General features: G+C 37.1%; 1 protein-coding gene across 3 annotated transcripts; it reads right to left on the reverse strand.

The window, feature by feature from the left end:
• Nucleotides 1-580: 580 nt before the first annotated feature.
• Nucleotides 581-14240, reverse strand: cant1b (calcium activated nucleotidase 1b). Of its 3 annotated transcripts, none has more exons than XM_053513692.1 (4): nucleotides 14039-14240; nucleotides 4751-5392; nucleotides 4118-4321; nucleotides 581-1902 (listed from the first exon to the last, which is right to left on the reverse strand). In XM_053513692.1, the coding sequence occupies exons 2-4, from the start codon at nucleotides 5370-5372 to the stop codon at nucleotides 1532-1534; spliced, it is 1197 nt and encodes a 398-aa protein (XP_053369667.1). In that variant the 5' UTR covers nucleotides 5373-5392; nucleotides 14039-14240; the 3' UTR covers nucleotides 581-1531. The 3 variants fall into 3 exon arrangements, with proteins under 3 accessions (XP_053369667.1, XP_053369666.1, XP_053369665.1); XM_053513691.1 differs by having other exon boundaries at nucleotides 14005-14240; XM_053513690.1 differs by lacking the exon at nucleotides 14039-14240 and adding an exon at nucleotides 7537-7719.
• Nucleotides 14241-17025: the final 2785 nt, after the last annotated feature.

A 17025-nucleotide genomic window follows, 5' to 3' on the forward strand; every position in this document is an offset into this window, starting at 1 on the left:
GCAGTTTTTGGGGTGCCGTTGGATTTATCCTGGTAGAATATGAAGCTCTATTAGAGAAAATGCACCGGTAGATGGCAGGCATTAATTCTTAACTTTTTGCACTGTCTAACCCATGACTAAACCCGCTCCCATTTTTTTCATCTTTTTTTTTTTTACATTTATTTTGATACATTTTCTAATAGATTTTTTCTGATTCTTGTATAACTTGTAGCTGTTTTTGGTTTGTGTTTTAAAAAGTTGCAGTACCATGTTATTTTCTCTCTATACTAGATTTGTTAATTTTTGTTTTGGTAGAAGAGTATTGTTTTGTAACTCAACAAAAACGTGGAAAAGAGGAGGGCAGTGGGAGATTTCGGTGTGCCCCCTTATAACAAAAATCCCAATCGGCGAATACATGTTTCAGATTAAAATGCTCATATATTCACAAAGGCAGCATGTGGGAAAGGGTTAACTTTAAGATCCAATAGCAACTCTTTTTTTGTCTGGGAAAATGAGCAGACTCTGCAGGGTAATGAACTGAAAAAGTGCTGAAAATGGTCAGGGACAAATTAGGGACAATAATAGTTTTGACTAACTCAAGTGTTTAGGCATCTTAATTTTAATTTCCTGTTTAAGATAAAGGCTATTAAATATTAATGATCACAGCCACAACTCAGAAGAGAAACATTCAGTGAGCATATATGCATTTCAGCAGGATTTAAAAACATGAGAATAAATCAGAAAGACAAAACACTCATTCAGACGGTGTTGTTAAAGTCACCCTAAACCTTGTAAAATATTGTATTATTAAACTATATTCTGAGCATTCTGACTAGTTGATTATTACTAATTATTATTGATAAAATTGTTCATTATTATTATTACTGTACATTATAATTCTCTCTACTACTGGATGTAGTAACAATTTGCATATAATGAGATATGTGCAGGATAATGTCCAATGAGGGTAAAAGTGTTTTTCTGTTTTGTTTTGAATGATAGCAGTTATTATAAAACCACCACAAACCTGGGGCTCAAAATATGTTTTGGGTGACTTTAATGCAATTTACATATATTTGCATGATCTATTAAAATGTTATAAATAAAAGGACACTGAAAAGAAAATGATTCCTCTTCATCCTTCAAGTTCACATAATAAAAGACATATTTGCCTTTTGTGTCATTTCCATTTGGTTAGAGTTAATCCATGTTGTGCGTTTTGGCTCAAAAAACCAATCCTGAGTCTTTAGCAGCACTGTTGCTGAGGAAAGTTTAAAGACTACACAGTTTGTGTAAGCTCTGTGAGCTTGTTGTGTAGCTATGTCTTTTTTTCCCGTCAACTTCATTGATCTCCGTTGCCATGACAGCACAGGTATTGGGTGCTTCTGCTGGCGGCTCTCCATGAGAACATACAGGGTACAGTATTCATATAGAAATATATAAAATAAACGGATCTCTTCATGACATTTTATATCTACATCTGACGGACTGATTCCCACATGGTCACATACCCAGTGACTTCCTACATGAGAAATTAATCTTCTCTGCTCAACTAGATGAACTCCAGGCCTTCATATTTCACATCTCCAATCTTTGTCTCAGGCATCAGGACTCGTCCGTCCAGTGTGAATGCTGTGATGTAGCTAGCGATTTTGCCTGCGTCCTCCTCAGACTTCAGTGCCAGGATTACATGGTCATTGGTTTTGGGAACGAACCTGAAGGCTGAGAAGCCGTGAGTGGGAAGCAGCCGCCCGACTCTGGACGTTGAAATGTGGCCGAAATCAGCGGTGCAGGTCAGAAGCAGGTTTGTGGCACGGCGCTCGTCAGCTGTTTCCTCGTAGCGTTCGGGGCTGGCGCGGCGAGGGAGGAAGTACCAACGCTGACGACGCTCACTCCACACTGCTGACTCGTGGATCAAATAACCTAAGAAAAAACAGGAAGGACAAGAGCTTAGAACTGCTTATGAAGTAGGCTGCATGTACATGTGGTCTTTTTTATTATTTATTATTATTATTATTATTATTATATAAATACTAGTTACTACCACTACTACTACAACTAACAGTGGTACTATCTTCATACATTCATTCATTTTCTATATTGCTCATCCCAGGAACCTTTCCCAGGAGACTTGGGGCAAGGTGGGGTACACCCTAAACAAGGTGCCAATCCATTGCAGGGCACAATACACACTCACACACTCATTCTCACACTGCAGGCAATTTGGAAACACCAATTAGCCTTTTCTGCCTGTCTTTGGACTGTGGGAAGAAAGCAGAGTACGCAGAGAAAACCCACCAAGCACCGGTAGAACATGTAAACTCCGTGCACACAGACCGAATGTGGGACTCGAACCCCAACCCTGGAGGTGTGCGGCCACAATGCTAACCACAACACCCCCCCATAGTAGTAGTACTAATAAACAAGTTAAAGTATTATTTTAAGTATTTACTCATAAATTTCACCACAACTCACTCAGCTGTTCATATGATCCTAGTTATTTAGTGTACACATTTAATTTTAAAGTAAATTTAATTTTACACTCGTCGCACACTATTTGTGTTTGCACTCAGTTTAGTCCTGTGTACACTGTTACTGCATGTAGGTTTCAGAGACATAAGCATGAACATTCAAGTCAGTTGCTTAAATCAGAAAACCTTTTACAATAAAGGTCAACATGTCATTGCGCAGGTGCTTTCACACTGTTAGCACTCTCGGTATCGCTCACTTGGCATGCTCGTTTGAATAGAAGCCGAAGCATTTTAAAGAAGCTCACCAACTGTTTTTATAGTCCAGAAGCTCCTAAAGTACTGTATACGACAGCTTCAACAAGGTAAAAATTGTCAATAATAACAGGTGACTTCTCAGGCGAAGTGGATTAAAAAGAGGCAGGACTGCAGCTCCATCTGGGGAGTGCATGTGTGTGCGTATGTGTGTGCAGCTTTCTTTCTGTCAAAACAAAGAAGGAGTCACCCGATATGTACAAAACTGTATATAATTGTATGTAAATGAGCTAATATCTGTATTTTTGAAAAAGATTTAAGAAGCCTTTATTAGGACTAACAAACAAGAATTAGTTAGTTCTTTAATGTGCACATTCAGCAAAAGTGTGTTTAATAAGTAACATTACAAAACCTCTGTGAAAAGTCCCTGTAAATGCCCTAGGATTAGGAGCATGCCATATCAGCTTCCCAGGCTATTTCATTGCAGATACATATCAAACCTTGAACTGATTTATTCAAACCAATATAATATTATGTTGTAATGTAAGGGATTTAAAGAGTTGTGGGAAAAGTAAATACAAATAATAAATAGAAATAAACAAATATCACATTATAACATGGCCTTGGCCAGAAGAACAGGACTTTACATTAGGTTCTTTAGGTGCACTTTTGATAAAAAATGTAAAAGTTGTTCTGGTTTTGTCTTGCAGAATATGTTTTTTAAATCTTGTTCTGGTAGAAATAGTTTTCTTATGCTATTAAAACTTGAGCAGGTCAAAAGTATACGCTTTATGGTTAGAGTAGTGCTACAGTGTTAACATTTTGGAGCTTTTTCATCCTTTAATACACATGGGTTAAATTTGTATTGCCTATACGGCACCTTGTACTGTATATACGACATGGTCGTGTCTTGATTCGAAGGGGTAAAAGCATCTTTTTCTCAACACTGGGTTTATTTCAAATAATTTGTTGTTTTGGTACAGTTCCCATTCTGCTTGCCATTTATTTAATTTATACTGATTTATTAATGGCTTGAGGTCAGCTGTGTCCTGGCAGCAAGATTTAGAATGAGTTTATTCCATATTGCTCTGTGGGTCGGATAACAGCTGGCTGGTAAGAATCACTCATTTATCATCTGGGTCCCAAAACTGTAAATAGTCTCTCTAAAAAGTTTAGTGTCTCACTACCAAGTTTGAGTGCTATTTTTTATGTTGCACCTTTTGTATTTGTTAGGATTTCTTTTCAAGTCATGTTTTGAGTATTTATATATGAAAAGATATATTAAGGAGGTCTATATAGCCAAATCACGAAGCAACTAGTCATTAGCATTGAAACTAACTGCACCAGGTTTAGAACCTTATTTTGTGATGTGTGTTTTGCTTTATGATCTTTTTTTTTTTTTTTTTTTTTTTTACCAGGTGGCTTGATGCCTGCTGCACCCCTCAGTGCGACGTAATGGGGTACCCAGTTCTCATGGTGCACGTCACCCTGCAAGCCGATGACTTTGACCCACTGGGGGTCGTTGTTGACGAATTCACCCATGGTGGTTGTCCACTCTTTTCCCAGCCCACCGACATACAGGTGCTCATCCTTCACTGCCAGCCACTCTGCCTTAAAACCTGCTCACAGCGTTAACACAAGGATAAAAATTTAACATCTTTAGTATTATGTGTCGGTGTAGTTTCTTTCCCAGGAAAAATTTAAAAATAAAGCAAAATGCATGTTCTATCCAACTGGATGGATGGATGGAATTAATATATTCTGTTGTTTGCATGCCATTTGCTTTGTTTTTTACTTTTGCAAATATGGTGCATTTAGTTTAAACATTAAAAATTATAATTTTTTACCATAAAAACATTAAAAATTATAACTTAACTATATACTGCCTCTGAAACAAAGAAAAATAAGACATGAAATAATTTTCCTTTCGTTTTTTTTTTTCTAACAACATTAAAATGTCTTGGAAAATTTTGTGTAGACATGGTAGCTGACAGGACAAATGGGAATATATTTTGAATTTAACTCTCCTATTTTTTTTTCCCTCTCACCTTTGGAAACGCTGCCATCTCCATCAGGCAGGATGACCCATGGTACAGCCCGGTTGTCTTCAATGCGGTAAACCACGCCTGTCCGATCATCTACACTGTACAGATGCCCGTTAAATGCCACTAGGTCTGAAAGCTCCATCCCACGCCCTTTTTCTGATAAATGGCTCTCCAGCACCACCTTGACTGGGTCCCACTCGATCTCCAAGTGTTCTCCGTTGTCTGACACTAGCAGGTAGCCTCGCTGCATGTAGCTGAACCAGGTATTGTCCTTTGTGCTGCGCGAGTTTGTGTCCAAGTCCGCGATCACAGCTATGCGGTAACGGACACCATTTGGTGTGCGCTCTGGCGGGCTCAGAGGGTAGGTGTGGTTGTAACGGGCCGCCGTTTTTGTCGTCGCACTCTTAACAAGCCAGCGTGCACCCTCACTATGATGCTTTGATGAAGAGAGTGGCGTTTCCTCTGTAGTGCCTCCTGCTGTCTGGTGCAGATAGAGCAGCAGGCCCAAGGCCAGTATAGTTACCACTGTGATAGCCCTCCATTTGAAATGGAAACGGGGGTCAGAGCTTGCATTGCCAATGGAGCCCAAGGAGGGCAGGGACCGCATGGAGATCCGGGTGGTCATCAGGTTATTAAGTGTTGGTGCTAAAGGGAAAAGAGAAAAAGAGAGACTGTAATCAATATGCTGGAAGGAGTGGAGGAAGAAAGTCACAGAGAAAGAGTTTTATAACCATAAGTCAAGGCTATATTTGCCTACGCAATGTTGTTTATGTTGTGCTTTGACTATCAGATTTCCATGCATGCCCCAGTACCAAGGGATAGTTCAGGTTTTCAGTTCTGTTGATGTACAGATAAGTACATTACAATGGGTCTTGGCTGTTATAAATTCTCTTGTTATGCACAAACCATGAAATGTGTTGAGTACATTTTTGTCGAGTACAAATCAGGGCCAAATTCCACAACTCTTGTTCCGTGGAAAAATGCATTCCAAATCTATGCGGAAATTCATACATGAAGCTTCTGCAGTATTACAGAGCTAAATCAGGCTGGTATGGTATGCTGGTATAACTATGGTGAATTTAGCACAAATTTGACACTTTTTATTGCCCGCAAAGCCATACGGCAAGTTCTGGTTAGCCTTATGACCAATTCCAAGGAAGAAAAAACAGACTAGTAAATTTGTACTAAAAAGATTTTGGTGTTCATTACCACTTGAATGGATGACCCAATAAAATCAGTGTTCAACTCCATGGTGAATTTTTGTTAATCATTACACAAATACACATCATCAGATCTAGGAGACGGTTAAAGTTACCCTACTGTCAGGACTGGTCAGCAAATATCTCCTGCTGCGCAGCTGATACTAATTATACAGACAGCACCACATATATATTTTTCGGGCCACAAAGTCATTCCATGATTCAGTTGATTTTATAAATATACTGCCTTGCCTCATTGGGTTAAAGTCTGTGTCTAATTAATTGGTTACTCTGATGTATTTTGGCTATAGTTTTATAAAGCATTTGTAGACTGAAGAGGGTTAACCTGCGAGTTTGAGTACTAGAGGTTAATGTAGATAAGCACAACCTTTACTCACGGTACAGTAAATGAGTTACATCACTAAACCCTACTGCTGATACACAAACACCGAGTCCTAGAACAATATCAGTGTGACATTCACAAAATTTATTGTTCTTATGCCCCAGCAGTTTGTCAATCCCTAGAATTATGTTTAATTGATGAATGATACTGCATTCGTTTACAGGATACTATTTGGAAAATTGGCGTGAACAAGGTTTTTTCATTCAAAGTATTCCTATAAAAACACTCACTCACTTTTGAACACATGTGCATGAGGCAATGCTCACGTGCAGTATGAAGAGGTTGCACAAGTTCACGGTCATGCAAAATGCATATTTGCATGGTTTAAACCATTGCACAGATTAACTTTCGTATTATTACATTTGTTGTCTGCTTATTTATTTATAATATTTAAAAGACACATTATCTACTAGCACTTTTTAGTCAGGTGTCAAGAGCGAACCAGGAGTATTTTTTTTAGTCTCAGTTCCCTTATTCTCTAACCAGGTATCATACCTTAGGGTCTAATTACCTAAACAATAGTATCAAATAACAGGGGCAACACAGCTACATGGCAAACATTACAGAGCAATTATGTCTTCAATGTATGTACACAGTGCATAATTACTGATAAGACAAATCATTACCGTTTTTGATTTATGTCTTGTGAAGGCTTACATTCTCATTCAGAAAAACTTGACTGGAGGCAAATGTTTTGAACTTGCAGGCTTGTGGTACAAAGTGTTCTTTGATTTACTGAAACTGAGAAGCACTCCTCCATTTACGGCTTGTGTTATAAACTACAAAGGATTCCCAAGCTAGTATTTATGAAGCAGGTGTTAGATAGAGAAAGAACTAACACATGAAAAGAGTGCAGGTTAAGCAGCTTTATAGCGCACAAAGATACAAAAGAGAACCTAGAGAACATCTACAATCACTATCTTGAACTTACTGCACTTGCTGCAATCATTTGCCTAAAAGGGAACGACTGCACAGCAGCTTAATTTTAAAAGTGCATTTGGCATGTCTTCTTTCAGTGCTTAATTTTTACAATAGGAAGGTATCCCTTTATTAACTAAAATCAACATGGCTTAGAAATAAAATTCTTACAAGTTTAATGATAAATTCCACAAATATACTTTAAACAGCAGACATTTGGTCGTACAACCTACAAGCCACTAGAGACCTGTGGATTCAATGTTATTTACCCTTCTTTCTTCTCCTTGCTGGGCTCTCATCTTTCTTTCTTCTGTCCATTCAGTACAATGTCCTCGCATGTAGGAACAAAATGATCCCAACTTCTTCTTCTCTTCTCTTTTAAACCTTTCCCCTTCAGATCTTATATAGAAAGGAACGGCTGACCCTTGCAATCATGACTAAGGCAAATTTCAGCGCAGTGGGTTTTGAACTTTTACCTGTATGGATTATTGATTAGCTTAACAACGGAAGAGCTCAAGCTAAATGGCCTTTGCCACACTGGCAAGCATTTTCACACAGTTCTGTGAGGCGGACGCTTTGCGCTCATTGTTTTTGATCACCTGTGCCTGTACACTCCCTCGAGGACCAGCCGTCACAGCCTCAGAGGATTGACACACACAGAGATTACAGCACGGCATGAATTGTACAAGCCGCCTAAACTCGAATCTTTATCTTTAAAAATATTCATTAGTTTAAAATAAGCAGAGATTCTCCTTGGATTAAGAAATCATTAGATTCCCTTTCAAAAAAATCTTATGCAGCTATAAAAGTTAAAATAAAAATGTAAAAAAAAAAAAAAAGGTTGCTCCTATGCTTTAGGTAAGAATGAAGCATACTTTGTGTGGTTTCAAGAATATAATCAATCAATAAGAAAACAGTATTGTTTGGCTTGATGCAAACAGCACCTCCTAATTATTATTATTATTACAGTGGAACCTTGTATTAAAAGTGATAACTTGGTCTGCAAGCGTTTTGCAAGATTTTTAAATACATTTTAACTTAATAAACGAGTGAGATCTTGATATCTGTGATGGGAAATTTAAATCATTTTAAGTGACTCGGTTCCTTGAATTTCGTTCATCGAAATGATATAGAATGAATACTTTTTTGAGTCATTTATTTCATTTCAACGATCAGAAATACAATAAAATGTTGCATTTTAAATAAATGGACCCCCAATACGTCTACATACACAGATTTTGGCTATAGTCCCAGTAATCAAAATATTACAATGCAGCTAAGGACATATTATAATAAACAGAATGAGTAGCTCCCCATTCATATCCTCCAGTCTGAGTCATAAGCTCTTTTGAATCTATTGCACTGTGTAGCGTCTATGGAAGTCACTTGACAAAAGAACAAACGACCCAGGACTTGAAGACTCAATAAGGAGAATCTTTCAATTCTGTTTTCCATGCATAACCTACGGCGTTTTTGCGATGATTTGCGCATGTGCGGCAAGTAGACCATGAACGAATCACTCTCCGAGACTACTCGTTCTTCTGAGTCACATTAAAGATTCGTTCAAAAAGAACGAATCATTCATTAACAACTCATCACTAACACACACACAGACACACACTAATGAAAACAATGTTCTGTCTGAATTCTTTTCAAATGTAAAGTACAGGTTAATTTGTTTTATCTCTACTTTATATTTTGCATTAATTATTTTTATATTAATATTTTTTAGTTGTTGAACGAATCATTATAGCTTCAATAATTTCTTATGGGGAGATTCACTTTGATATATAAGTGATATTTTATATACAAGCTTGCTTCTGGAATAAATTATGCTCGCAATCCAAGGTTTGACTGTATTCCCCATCTATCAAAGCACTATCAAACACTAAAAACTCATACTTAATAAGTTATTACTTTTTATTTATTTATAGTTACATTGTAACTACATTCTTCCCCCCTCCCATGTTCTCACTTATGTAGTAGCAATTTTACATAGTCATTGATTCAAGAGGCACTCCTTCACCTCACTTTGTTTCATTCTTGGAGTTATTAGGACATGTGTTGGACATGTGTTTATGTACTTAGAAAAAAAAAGTAGTACAACTGGAAAACCAAATTACAAATTAAAGGAAGGAGTAGAGGGACATTTTGTAACCGCTGAAATTTAATCATAAAGTCGTACAGGAACTTTTGATGTGCAGAATAAGAGGACACATTTCTGACGGTAAAAACACCCTTTGTTTCTCTATATGATCTCCTGTTGCACTAATGCACTTCTCCCAGAGTTTCAGTAGTGTCTGGATAGCATAGAGGTAGGAAGTTGTTTCAGTATGCCAGAGCCATGATCGGACTGCCTGCTTCTCGTCTGAAATACTAGCCTCCCAAGAACTCCTTTGATGGAACAAACATGTGGAAACGGCTTGGAGCAAGGTCAGATACGAGTGAGCTTAAAGTAGATAGCTTTAACTTGGTCTAGATTAACCTGCATAGTTTGTTACACATGGCTTACATCAGAAAAACTAATCAGCTATGAATGTTACTACTACTACAATTGATCAAAAGTTTGGATAGTTAAAGTTTCCTTGTTTTCTTAAAGGTGATTCCATTTGGAAACCTGCAAAATACTCAAACACAGTTTTCTGTATTTTACTATTTTAAATTAATTTTATCTACTGTTCCCTCCAATAAGTTTATTTGTCCATTCCTATCCACATTCCATTTTCTAGCACATGCTTCTTGAAAGTCCCTGCGATGGACTAGCACCCTGTTCAGGGTGTACCCCGCCTTGTGCCCTAAATCTCCTGAGATAGGCTCCAGGCTCCCCAAGACCCTGAATGCAGGATAAAGCGGTATAGATGAGTGAGTGAGTGAGTGAGTGAGTAAGTGAGTGGGTGCTTCTTGAAAATTCTTGATTATAACACATTAATGAAAACTTAACTCTTCTGAGTTGGCTAGAGAGGGTCTGAGGCCTTTCTCCATGTCTCTACTATCACATTGAAGACATACATGTACATTGAATAAATTCTAATTAAATTGTGACCATGACTGTTGTGTTGTTAGTTAAAATAATAATAATTTAAAAAATCTCAAGTTTATAGTTAATGTTACATGACTGCCTAATGTCAAGTACTCTGTGTTACTATATTACATACATATACACATACACAAATATTTGCATTCATCAAGAATAATTGCTTACAGTTTACCCACACATGTTCATACTAATTGTTGAGTGACCATATGTATCACTATAAGGAAGCTTTGTCTAAAGCAAAATCAGACTATTATTCTAATATAATTGGAGCCAGCGAAGGAAACTCTAGATCCCTTTTTTCTGTAGTCAAGAAGGTTTCATGTCCAGCAGACAGCCTGCCTTTAAGTCTGTGTTCTACAGAACAATGCAATAATTTTATAACTTTTTCAAATAAAAAATTAATAAGATTAATCAGCATTTGCTTGCTAGTGATTTAGATCACGATCCCAGTTTCTTAGTCTCACAAATGACTATACACTCTACTTTTAATAATTTTATCCTACCATCTTCAGCAGAGATATGTGATTACATACTAAGATCTAAATCTTCCACCTGTCAGCTAGACCCAATACCTACTTGCTTAGTTAAAGCCTGTTTACCGTCACTGTCCTCATTATTCACAAAAATTATTTATTCCTCCCTTGCTACCGGGAATGTACCTTCCTCTATGAAAACAGCTGTCATCAATCTCAAGAAATTAGGGGCTGATCCATTAAATTTTGACCATTATAGACCGATTTCTAACTTGCCATTCACTACTAAAATATTGGAAAAGCGTGTCAAAGATCAAATTCATGAACACCTTTTCAAAAATGCATTATATGAACATTTCCAATCTGGTTTTCATTCTCATTATAGCACAGAGACAGCCTTGGTTAAAATAACTAATGACTTGTTAGTAGCAGCTGACTCTGGTTTTCTGACTATACTTGTCCTACTGGATCTTAGTGCGGCGTTTGACACTATTCCGCACAAGATACTTTTGGACAGGTTAGCAGCTATAGGAATCACAGGTACCCCCTGTCCTGGTTTAGATCTTACCTTACTGGTCGTAATCAATATGTCCAAATAAAAAATTGTAAATCAAGATCACTCATAGTTACCTCCGGAGTTCCTCAAGGTTCTGTTTTGGGGCCACTTTTATTTATGATTTACTTACTTCCTCTTGGTTTTATTTTTAGGAAATACGGTATCAATTTCCACTGCTATGCCGATGACACACAATTATATTTATCTTCTAAACCTTCTAGTTCTTCTCCTTTACCTGTCTTAAATGAATGTTTATCTGAAATTAAAGCTTGGCTCTTAGGTTTCAACTTTGGCTAAATCTGATTGTCTTTTTTTAGTTATTGACGATACTGAAATTTACTCATTTTAACAGGTCAGTAGTCTGGGTGTCATTCTGGACAGCACACTCTCTTTTGAAGCTCATGTTAATAACATTATACGTGCCGCATATTTTCATTTACGTAATATTATCTGCCTTTGTCCTTCTCTTACTAAGAGCAGTACAGCAATTTTAATTCATGCATTGGTCACTTCTCGAATTGATTACTGTAATGCTCTTCTTTCTGGTCTTCCTATGAAACTTCTCTGCAAACTTCAACTGGTCCAAAATTCAGCGGCTCGCGTCTTGTCCAGGACTCCTCTACGCGAGCACATCACTCCAATTCTACAGCAATTACACTGGCTCCCAGTTAAGTACCGTATTGATTAAAAATTTTGCTTCTTACATTTAAGGCTCTACATAGTTTGGCTCCTCCGTATCTCACCGATCTTCTAAATATTTACACTCCTTCTCGTTCTCTTAGATCGATTCACTTTATTTCTCTCGTGCCGCTGCTCATTCGTTTAAGTACAATGGGAGCGAGAACTTTTAGTTTTGTGACACCTCGGAAAGGCGCCTTTAAATAAAATGCATTATTATTTATTATTATAATATGCTGAATGACTTGGTGAACTTCTTGCACTGAACTGTACATGTTTCTATTCAGCTATGTATCTAAAATAAATCCAGTAAGTAAATGCATTGGTTCATAATAAGGGGTTATGAAAAAGAAAAAAACAGCAATTACACCCTCTTTCTCTTTCTCCCTCTTTATGTTTTATTACTTTTGATGATGAAGTGAATTAGACCTATTTATACTTAATCTGTCCCACTGACTTTAATAAGTATTTAAAATGCTAATGCGCATGCAAAAACTGTTTTTGAGGTATTACTGTGTACAGCCCTACCTTAGACTACAAGAGTTCCGTTTAATTCTGTTTGCTTTAACAAAGTCAACCAAGGCATCCTGTTAAACATATGATAAGGAACTTAAGAACGTACAAATATGAAGGCACCTTAAGGGATCAAGGCCATTTTAGTATTATTGCCCATGTGATATATTAAAACTTTATTTTTCAATTAAAACGCAGATTTTAAATTAAAGGTGACCTATTACCTGAAATTCACTCAGTAAAATCATTGATGTTGATTTAACACTTTTAGAATTCATGCAAGACCTACATAAACACAGTACAGTATTAAATCAGCACTCTTGGTTTCAACGCAACACAGGAAATTCTGATTTGTAGACCTCAGCAGTAATTTATTTACACAGATACCAATACGGCACATTTGGATGAGTTATAAATGATACCCATGTCACCTTGTTGAAGCAATAGTAAAATGTGGGACCTTATAAAATAAAGGAATAGTCATTGAGAAATAATAATCACACAGCTTAAAGGTGCATTTTAGCTCAAGGTATCAAAATGTCTAATAATTTTAAAGGCTGAACTTTTAAATTATAATTAAAATATAATTAAGATAGTAAAAATTATTTGTATAAAAAGCCAAATACCTGGCAGCACGGTGGCTTAAAGGTTACCATTGTGGCCTCACACTTCCAGGGTCAAGAGTTAGATTCTGGTCTTTGTGCATGGAGTTTTCATGTTCTCCCCATGCTTGGTGGGTTTCCTCTGGGTACTCTGGTTTTCTCCCAAAGTCCAAAGGCATGCACAGTAGGCTGATTGGTGTTCCCAAATTGCCCACAGCATGAGTGTGTGCGCCCTGTGATAGATTGACACCCTGTATAATGTGCCCCAAAGTCTACAGGGATAGGCTCCAGGGTGCCAGTTCATTCATACACACTAGGAGGTTAGTTACTATACTATATCTCCCAGAAGAGACTTGAACTCTTGACACTGGAGGTGCAATTATAAAAAGAAAAGCATTTATGCATTGATGGTCATTATGATGAGGAAGCAATTCATTTCACACCAAGATTTAATTCTGGTCATTTTTAATAATTACATTTAAAAGCCTTTAAGAATATGTTTTAAAATGTTATCCATTAAAATAAAAATAATCACTTATTGAACTTTAGCTAGAGTGCTAGCTAGTAAGGATCCCATTGCTACATAAATATGTATTTCCGTACTACGTAGTATGTAAATACAGTACGGAAGGTTACCATGGTTACCATGTATGGCCTATTGATCATTCATACTAGTTAGTACTTTAGTAGTATGTGACATCGGCTATAGCAGAGAGCTCAGTGACTGCTATTCTGTTTTAGGTTATAACTTTAATCGTGTACATGTTTATGTCTAGTTTACGTAGGTTATGTTAAATTCACTTATTGCTAACTATTATCTAGCATACACTAGTAGCTAGGACAGTAATGTACTCGAACATAAAGCACGTAAGACTTACGTGTAAGACGCAAATATGTCGTTCAAATACGTACAGCTTGACTTCCCGCACTGATGGAGTGTTCCGGAGCAAACTCTGCAGCAGATAAGTGGGTTAAATCAATTCCATCGTTCACACCACGTCGGTACAGCCAAAGCTCCACTCCACTCCACTCCACTCCGTTCTCAGACACAGCCACCGGCGAAGGAAATCTGCCAACACACCGGTTAGTGCGGATATCTTCCCTTCCTACCCGTATTGCTACAAACCTCTCCTCCCTGACTGCGATTGGTTAAGAAGTTCCACGTAAAGCCGTCCACTGATTGGACGGTTAAGATGTCGCTCATTTTATAGTAACAAGCGTAGAAGACAACTCTCGGGATTTGTTCATGCTCACTCTGCGTCCTAGACCGTTCAAAAATAAAAGAAAAATGTGACAATAACAATGAAAATAAAACGTTCATCTTGGAAAAACATCTGAGTGTCAACATAATTTGGATTTCTGGAGCTTTGTTTTCGTCTACCATACCCGGAAGTGATCAAAACATAAACAGGGCGAAGGTCATAGATAAGGATTTTTTTTTTTTTCAAGGAAGGTTTTTTTTTTCAAGGAAGTTTTTTTTTCTTCATGTTATGGAAATTTGTTTTACTTTTGATTTCAGCTTGTAAAGAATTTATTCAACAATAAATTTTCATAAAAATAGAACTCCCTTTAAGGTCAATAAAGTAGCTATCTATATATCTAATTAAACTACAACCACCATTTTAAGCTTAATGGACAGTCATAATAAAATGATTGTAGCAACACAATTTAAACCTAATTATTTTTAAACAAGGGTAAACGAATTAAGACATGCATGTTAGGTAAACTGGTGTTCCTAAATTGCCTGTTATGTGTGCCCTGCAATGAATTGGCACCCCATCCAGGGTGTACCCCGCCTCGTGCCCGTAGTGACCTGGAACAGACTCCAGGCCCACCGCAACCCTGTATACAGGATAAAGCGGTATAGATAATGACTGAGTGAGTAAACTTTGCCCTTTGTTGGTGCACCCTTTATCATGCATTAATTTCACAATTCAAATATAATGCATCACTGTATATAATTAGGATGGCATGGTGACTAAGTGGTTAGCACTGTCGCCTTGCACGTTCAGGGTCCAGGTTCAATTCCCACCTTGGGTTTGTGTGCATGGAGTTTGCATGTTCTCCCCATGCCTAGTAGGGCTAATTGGCCTTCCCCAAATTGCCCGTAGTGTGTTCATTGGCACCTATCCAAACCTCAAGTTTCCTGGGATATTAATAATGCATTTTTGTTTTATATAGGTGCCTTTCTTGTCACCCAAGGTCACCTTCCAAGATCATACAAGAATAAATTAAACAGTAAAACAAAATAACATTGATAACAGAGATAACACTGAGTGGTCTTTAAAAAAATTAAATATAAAAGGGACAATGTCATAATTTAAGACATTAAAAAACAAATGACAATTCAGAAGGAGGTTTAAATGGACATTTATGATTTACGTGAGTAAATTTGAGTGCAGCCTTACATCGTGTAAAATAAGCATTTTTGAATAAATAGGTCTTAAGTTGGGTTAAGCCTTAAGCAGATTTTTTTTAATGATCAAAGTAATTGCAGCTGTTTGGAGGGATGATGGGACAATGCCTGAGGATAGTGAGGAGTGGATGATTCGAGTTATATGAGAGGAGAGTGAGGATGTACAAGCTTTGACAAGCTGGGTCGGCAGAGGATCAAGCTGACATGCATAAGATTTAGGATTATTAATGAACTTGGAAATTTCAGATTCGGATCCAGGCCCCCCCATTTATAAAGGATAAAGCAATGTAGACGATGACTGAGTTTGGTTTTGAAATGTAAATACTATGTTCTTACTGTGCTTGTTGTAGCTAATTAAAGAAATTAAAACTAAGAGTAGTAAAACTACCCAAATTGCACCTGAGACTAAAGGGTCCTCAAAGCGTCGTCACACCAAATACTGACTTTGTTTCATTTTTTTAAAGAGGTTATGTGTATGCACAGTGCCATTTAAGTGCTTTCCCAATACTAGGTTTAAATTCATTGGTGAAGAATAAAGATTATTATACAGTAAAGTAAATCTTATCTGTTGCTATCAGTCAAAACTGAGGACTAGGTAAGAGATAATGATTAAAAGATATCAAAAACGAGGACTGTGTAAGAGGTTATGTGTAAAGCGTACACAACCTCTTGCACAGTTCTCTTCTTTGACAATTGGATCCATCTCCTATGTGGGTTGGAAGAAAAAAGCCTCTTGTTTCAGTAGTCAATGTGCCCATTGATATGTCCAGAAAGAATGTGACAAAGGGGGGGTGGGGGGTTGGGGGAACTGTGTTGTAGTTTTATGTGATATAATTGTAACAAAATGTAACAGTAGGGTAGATTTGGATTATATAGAAATAAAAACAAGAATATGTAGCTTACACTGTCAAGTTATCTGGGAATTTGCACATTAGCCTCTGCTTCAAACTCAAAAAAAGCCATAGCCAACTACAGGGGACATGGGGATCAACTCTGGAATCACTTTTAATTCTTGTGTTTGATGCTTTGCAGGTTACACACTAATCATTAAGTGAGAGAGAGAGAGGTTGATAACCTTAAATGAAAACCAGAAAAAGGGTACATCGAAATTCCTAATAAATAACAGTTAAATCACTACTTCTAGAAACTTAACAGTTAAATAAAATTTTAACAAATACAACAACAAAATTATTTAACTAAGCTTCTAACACAACTAACTAACACATACTATTCTATTAATCCTTTAAAGGACATGTAATACACAACAACTTACTACATTTTTTGTGAATACATGGAAACACTTAAACAACAATGACAGCATAACATAAGTTGCTCTTTCACTTGTAATGAGCACTATAATGAATAAATTAAATATCAAGTAACTCAATCAAGATTCAAATGATCAGTCCTTCGCATAAGTAAAGAGCGGTATTGTCATACCATCAGTGTCCCTGAGATGACCAGCAGGTGAGGTGCGCTTTCC

The sequence above is a fragment of the Clarias gariepinus genome, chromosome 15 (assembly GCF_024256425.1).
Source record: "Clarias gariepinus isolate MV-2021 ecotype Netherlands chromosome 15, CGAR_prim_01v2, whole genome shotgun sequence".
In the NCBI taxonomy this organism is placed as follows: domain Eukaryota; kingdom Metazoa; phylum Chordata; class Actinopteri; order Siluriformes; family Clariidae; genus Clarias; species Clarias gariepinus.

Bases quoted from the DNA above. Each gene is read 5' to 3' on its own strand.
- cant1b (XM_053513690.1), bottom strand. From the start codon at position 7,585: ATGGACAGAAGAAAGAAAGATGAGAGCCCAGCAAGGAGAAGAAAGAAG. The intron at 5,393-7,536 runs GTAAATAACATT...TTTTCCCTTTAG, and splicing joins AGCAAGGAGAAGAAAGAAGG to CACCAACACTTAATAACCTG. The intron at 1,903-4,117 runs GTAAAAAAAAAA...GTTTTTTCTTAG, and splicing joins AGCAGGCATCAAGCCACCTG to GTTATTTGATCCACGAGTCA.